Genomic DNA, 7,092 nt, shown 5'->3' with positions numbered 1-7,092 from the left:
CCCATATATCTTATATGGTATTCTTTGCTCACCTACTTCCAAAGCCAACAGTCAGGGGGCAGTATGAAGGATTAAATTAAATAAAACCATAATCGCTCTGCTGATATTTTTATCAACATTGCTTCAAAATGAACATCCCAGACACACAATAATGATTGGAAGAAAGACCAGTCTGAAGCAGAATCAGCCTGAAGTGTTTGCTTGGCAGTCTACAAGTCTACAAATCTTCTCTCATCACAAACATAATTCAATGCCCTTTATTAACTGTATATCAGAATACAAATGGCCATACTCAGATATTTCCAAAAATCACATTTTATTTTGCCTGATTCTTATATTCTCAAACATAATTATATCATTTCCAATGTTTCCAATAATAATTGTATTTAGAATCCTTATATTTCATTTAGTATAATGTGCACAAGATGCTGCAGAGGCCCCTCGCTTTCCTTTGTTCTGAAACACGGAATTCCTTTGTTATCATTTTCTTTACTTCACTGCAGACAAAAAGTAGTACAAATTATGCCTTAAACATAAAGATTTATACATGTATAATTTTATCTTTTGTTATATTTTATCGCTATAAAAGGCTGACTAGTCCTTATATTAATGAATACCATAGTGCATTTAACCATCATGGAGTTATAATCAGTCACAAATCATCTGAATACTCACCACAAGTGTACGTAGCACTAAACCCTCTATACTCATTTGAGTCGTCACTGCGCATTATGACCATCATGGAAAAACCCATGGGGCCACAGTATGGGCCCATGACAGCATTAAGGGTTGAATTGTACATTTTAAGAGTCATATATACAGGAAGGTTCAACCTCAAATTGAAAATAATTTATGTGCAGTGAGCATGGGAGCATTTTTAGTAATGCAGGTGTCAGGGAGCTGTTGTATTGTTACCTGCCCATTGTCCTGTTGATTGGCTGCAGGGGAGAATGGGAGGGGGTGATATCACTCCAACTTGCAGCACAGCAGTAAAGAGCAGAGCACAAGCCACATGGTTGAGGGCACCTGGGAAACTAAGAACACATCTAGCCTAATGTCACACTTCAAAATGAAATGTAAAAAAATGTTTTGCTCTTTTAAAAAAAAGGATTTCAATGCAGGATTCTACTGGAGGATCTCTATAAAATGATGCACTTTGTAAGAAAAATTGACAGAATCCTTTTCCATAGCCCCAAAAACTGAAAAAAAAAATGTAATTTGCAAAATTGATTCGAAAAGCACCCTGAGCAATTTTACAGTTAGTTTTTTTAAGGTTTACTTAACTACCTTTACCAGTCAATAAATCTTACCAATCATTATTACATTCCCTTACCAGCAGTTCACTTCTGCAGGGTACAATGATACAGAATATTCTTAAGGAATTTTAAAATGAACGTGTGTGTGTTTACATATCCATGATTGATCGATATCAGAATACTCACCAAATCTATAGGTAGCACTAAATCCTCTTTTTACAACAGAAATATCACTGTGGAACGTGATCATCACTGAATTTGCCGTTGACACAAATCCAGAGGAGAATTTGATAGAGCCGCAGTATGGAACCGGAGTTCGGGTTGTGTTGTAAATAATCACATAGTCATACATGCAGTAGCGATTATCCTCAAGTTCAAAGTCGTTCATATTCAGAGATATCTGTTCAACAACGGCAAACACAGGCATGTCAAAATGGTATCCATAGTAACATTTCTGCTGATGTATATTCTCTGAAAAGGCACCAATCTCTTTAGATCTCAATTCAGATTTAAATGATCCCAACATAGAAATAGCTTTTGCAAATTTCAGTGGGTTGGAGCAAAATGAAGTTAGGCTGCATTGAATACAAGTCCTAACTTTGTCATTTATTTGTTAATATATCCCTGATCTTACATACACATCGGTTATCAGGCAGAAAGCAACAGGCTAATGACAGGCATGGTAGATCCCTTGACAGTGGGTTTCCCCCCATGAAGAAACACAGTAACTGCTTGATACCACCCCTGCCACTACTTCCTGCCATTTGGTTCAATGTTATCCTTTCCATGTGTGCAGTGACAGGCAAACGCAATAAAGGGGAATAGAAGGGGCAGCTTTGAACAGGCAGAATATCTTCCATCTGCCAACAGCCTGAAGCCTTACCATCCTCACATAGTTGTCACTTAACCTTCTTGTTTCTCGTTCTTACTCTATATGGTTATTGGAGATGTAAATTCTCAATATATAGTCCCATACAGGGTCACTGTCAGAAGGGGAGACACAGGACTCTAGTCATGGGCCCAGTCAGGGGGCCTGGACTACTTAAAAAATGGCAGGGTATCCCCATAATAGCAAGTTTGGGTGGGGCATACTGCTGGATTGAGCTGATTATGCTCATGGCCAGTCAGGTATATGGAGCCCATGTACAGAAATGCTGGCTCTAAAGGTTTGCTTGTAGAGGCATCGGACCCCTTATCCGGAAAACCTCCAGAAAGTTCCGAATGACAGAAAGGCCATCACCCATAGACTCCATTTTAATCAAATAATTCACATTTTTAAAAATAATTTCCTTTTTCTCTGTAATAATAAAACAGTACCTGTACTTGATCCCAACTAAGATATAATTACCCCTTATTGGGGCAGAACAGCCCTATTGGGTTTATTTAATGGTTAAATAATTCCCTTTTCTCTGTAATAATAAAACAGTACCTGTACTTGATCCCAACTAAGATATAATTACCCCTTATTGGGGGCAGAACAGTCCTATTGGGTTTATTTAATGGTTAAATGATTTTCTTTTCTCTGTAATAATAAAACAGTACCTGTACTTGATCCCAACTAAGATATAATTACCCCTTATTGGGGGCAGAACAGCCCTATTGGGTTTATTTAATGGTTAAATTATTCCCTTTTCTCTGTAATAATAAAACAGTACCTGTACTTGATCCCAACTAAGGTATAATTACCCCTTATTGGGGGCAGAACAGCCCTATTGGGTTTATTTCATGGTTAAATGATTCCCTTTTCTCTGTAATAATAAAACAGTACCTGTACTTGATCCCAACTAAGATATAATTAATCCTTATTGGGGGCAGAACAATCCTATTTACTGTTTAAAAAATTTTTTTTTGTAGATTTAAGGTATGAGATCCAAATTACGGAAAGACCCTTTATCTGGAATACCCTTGGTCCCAAGCATTCTGGATAATGGATCCTATACCTGTAGTAATAACCTGCAATACCACAGTGTGCAATCACAGTGGCACCCTATCTCCAAGCCCACATGTACATAAGCAAACTCTTTTAGTTCATCTTCCTGAATAATTATCATGATGAATAAGTATATTTATACCATCATACATACATATATATATATATACATACCTTATAGCCAACCGGGGCTGTGATTGTCCAGGTGCAATCCAAGTTATTATCATAGTTTGCAGGGTAGCCAGGAGAAGTGAAGGTTTTATTTGGAGCATAGAAAGCTCCACCACATTGAACTGTGCAGGAATGTCAAATGAATAATGAAACATTAGCAGTTATGCAGGAAATGTAAATATATCTATATGTATAAATAAAAGTATAACATGTATTTTTCATTTTTGTTTTCATCATTTCTTCGTCCTAATATATTTCCTTTCCACTGTACATTCCCAATATACCCATTTCTTGTCTGCGTATTTTCAAATTCTTTTAAGGGTGCAGACACACAGAGCTACTAGTAGCAGCTACTTGTTGTGGCTACTAAAAAAGACAATGCTGATCATTTACTGATAATTGTCTCTATGTGTGTTTAGCAGAGGCAATTCTCAGTATTGTCCATGGCAGAGTATTCTCTGGAGTTTAGTAGCCTTGAAAAGTAGCTGCTACTAGTAGCCCAGTGTGTCTTCACCCTTAGAATCACTAAAGCAGAGTTTATTTTCTTTTAAACTAGAACACACATACCTGAGCCGTATGTTGCTTTGAAGCCAGTGCCAGTAACTACTCCATCACTGACAAACTCAACCAGCATCTGGTTAGTGGAGGCAATCTGTATAGGGATCAGTCCTATACCACATGCCCTGTCCTCTAACACAGGGGACGTCTTACTGGGACCATCATAGATCTTAATGTAGTCAGAGACACAGCCTGGGGATGACTGGATATCAAAGGCTTGGAATTCCAGGGTCACCTACAGATAAACAGAGTGCCAAAGACTAATTTTTGGGTAGTTATTATATCACCCTTGAAGATAAGAAACAAAAAAATGAGTAGTGCCTTAAAAAGCTTAGCTATATGAATAGTATTCAATAGACATTTCTGCAATCCTTTCATAGAGTAGGTATGGTACATATACATGAGTGCTAAACAGGAGTAAAAGTATAGTAAAAGTGCAGTGAAAAAGTTCAGATATGAGCAAGTTTTAACAGAATATTTTTTTTCATTCTCTGGTTTGGGTAAAGCTACTGATAACGTCCAGCCAGCACTGCGTCTTACACTTAACTAGTCTGTTTTAATATTCCAAATTCTCAGATTTGCCAATTCTCGCTGTCCAACTGGGGCCGTATTTGTTTTGTTAAACTGAGAGAAGCTTTATGATTGGTTCTGATCTGATCTGATTATAACCAATACTGTAATAGCATTTAGTTCTCTCTCTCTAGAACATTAAATGTTCATAATAAAAGAAATATGAATTAAGTACCTGTTCCCTCATATCAGGAGTGTCCCTAGTGTTTTCTAAACCTCTACTGTTAATTTATGTATTATCAACATTAATATGAATAGTTTATTTCTAAATTATGATGTATCTAAAAATGTATCTGCTTTGATAAATGCATTAAAACACTTTCCTAACAGCCGATTTCTTGGAGCAGGGTTATTTTTACTGGGTAATGCAGTATTCCCCAAACCCTTTTTATTACATATTCTTATTAAAAGATTAAGGGGCCTATTCATTAGAAAAAGTCGTACTATTTTAACAATATATTATATATATTAACAATAAAGTTCTAAAATTTTTTCTGAAAAAAAAAATTGTGGTTTCATGAATGGGCCTCTTAGTAGTAGTTTTCAAAATGACTGGAATTGCTTGTTTTATTAGCACCAAGGGATGAGCCCTTGTTCCCTTTAGTGCTATTGCACTTGCGCCGTGGAAACAGGAAATTACCCATAATGTTACATATGCCTTAACATCATTCAGTTAAACCATTCCGGCATTACCGTACCTGCCCAGATGGAATTCTAATCAGCCAAACACAGTTGGCATTATTAGGGTATGCAGAGGGGTAGTTGGCTGAGATCATTGCCCCATTGGTGTTAGAAAGCAAATTACTGCACACATCTGAAAGGTAACAGGGAAACATTATAATTTGGTATGTTTACATTCCTAATACTGTAAGTAGGCTTTCTGTCTAACCCCTCTATCACTAGCAAAGTCTGTAGAATCTCAAGTTTGAGCCCTTGTGTATTTAAGACGTCTAGAATGGAAGGTCTCTTTTCTGTTGAGTCTTATTTCTAAACTCAAAAACATTCATAAATATTTAAAAATAATGAAGTTCTAATCACAGGAGACTTACCACATTGATACAGCCTGTTAATTTTAGACACGTCCAGAATACTCAGCCCATCTCTTTGCCCAATGGGAACAGTTGGGTCAGGCTTGGGGACAATGGTGAGGTTTCCATTCTTACTGAACGCATCACTGAGATACAGAAGAATTTTCATGATAAACATATTGGTCTGTTAACTTTAAAAGGTGACACGAAACAGCAATATGGTTGCTCTCTTATAAGTCTGTGATTGTGTCATTTATATTAAGGTCAGCAGTCAATATATATCAGTATTAGCCTCAAGATGGTGGATCCATTTGCAACTTTACTTGCTTACTAAGGCACTAATTACATGTTGGTAACAAGCACAGTTAATGAGATAACTATATGTTGCATTGTGCCTTACCCTGGATAGTGCATCACCGAGGAATAGTCATATTCAAGCCCCAGGTTATTGCTGTTAGCCTTGTTAAAGTTACCTTCATAGCCTGGGAACAAGGGATTGACAATAAGTATCATTTAGTTTTAACAGGACTAGGAATCATTTGTGCAATATTTATCCTATTCCCATATCCTACCCTCCGGCGATGTGCATATTCTGCAAAAGAGATCTACAGATAAAAGTACAGCCAGTATATTAGAAATATTCTAATACTAATAGACTAATACTATGATTAATATAATGTTAGTGTTATGGTGATGCCAAATGAGTAATTTTAAGACTGGAAAAGATTTTCCCATTTGGACTTTGAGCATCTCACCGCCTAGGGGCATATCCTATTGCAAAGCTACTTCATGTTAAAGATGTCACATCCAATGTACCTTGTATGATCACCACAACAGTGACCCATAAGGCTTGGGGTTTCTAGCATTGGAATATATCAATAAGCATTGATTTCTAATAGAAATACACCTGATATATAAACACACACTTTGGCATCTGGTAAACCTGATCTACTTGATTATAATATGTACATAATACATTATTTTTAGTCCCATGGCAATGTATAATTTGTACTGATCTACATTTAGTACATTGAAGTGATAGTAAGCCTATCTATGCAATTAACTGATCATTGTAGCTCTCATAGTGAAGAGGAGCTGGTGGAGGAACTCTAGTTTCCGGTATATAAAAATGCACAGAGGTGTCCAAATTTGTACCCAGTATTGCTCTGGGGAAAATATTTGCACTTTCTCTACACATTTTTACAGATATTGCTGAAAAAAGTATGATTTATGCATATTACCTGGTAGGATATTCTCAGTATGTATAGTGACATAGTCATCCCGGTCGCTCCGGCTCTGCTCATGGTAGAAGCCCAGGGCATGGTTCAGTTCATGCTGGATGATCCCCCTGTATATGCAGCCATATGAAGCCAGCTGCACAGTTTGGGCTCCTCCAACTTTTCCAAGAAAAGATACACAGCTACAAAAAACATGAATTGCTGAGTTTCTTTTTAGACATTCATAAGACACTGATAAAACACACAACTCATAGCTGTTACTAATGACTAAACCTCACTGTTTTAGATTCTCTGCACCCAAAAGCAGCAAAAAACGCAAGGCCCCAAACCATTTGCACCGG

At 37.0% G+C, this 7,092-nt stretch overlaps 1 protein-coding gene across 1 annotated transcript in view; it reads right to left on the bottom strand.

Annotated features, from left to right (window-relative positions):
• Nucleotides 1-297: 297 nt before the first annotated feature.
• astl3b.2 (astacin-like metallo-endopeptidase 3 gene b2) overlaps nt 298-7,092 on the bottom strand; it is a 35,339-nt gene continuing 28,544 nt past the window's right edge. Inside the window, exons 11-15 of the mRNA XM_031890920.1 lie at nt 5,184-5,299; nt 3,925-4,150; nt 3,361-3,479; nt 1,443-1,656; nt 298-497 (exon numbers count right to left, since the gene is read on the bottom strand). Coding sequence (XP_031746780.1) covers nt 490-497; nt 1,443-1,656; nt 3,361-3,479; nt 3,925-4,150; nt 5,184-5,299 — 683 coding nt within the window. The 3' untranslated portion in view covers nt 298-489. The remainder of the gene's footprint in view (nt 498-1,442; nt 1,657-3,360; nt 3,480-3,924; nt 4,151-5,183; nt 5,300-7,092) is intronic.

Source organism: Xenopus tropicalis, chromosome 8 (assembly GCF_000004195.4).
Source record: "Xenopus tropicalis strain Nigerian chromosome 8, UCB_Xtro_10.0, whole genome shotgun sequence".
Taxonomy (NCBI): Eukaryota; Metazoa; Chordata; class Amphibia; order Anura; family Pipidae; genus Xenopus; species Xenopus tropicalis.
Note: the sequence above shows the minus strand (reverse complement) of the source record. Positions and strands in the feature narration are given on the sequence as shown.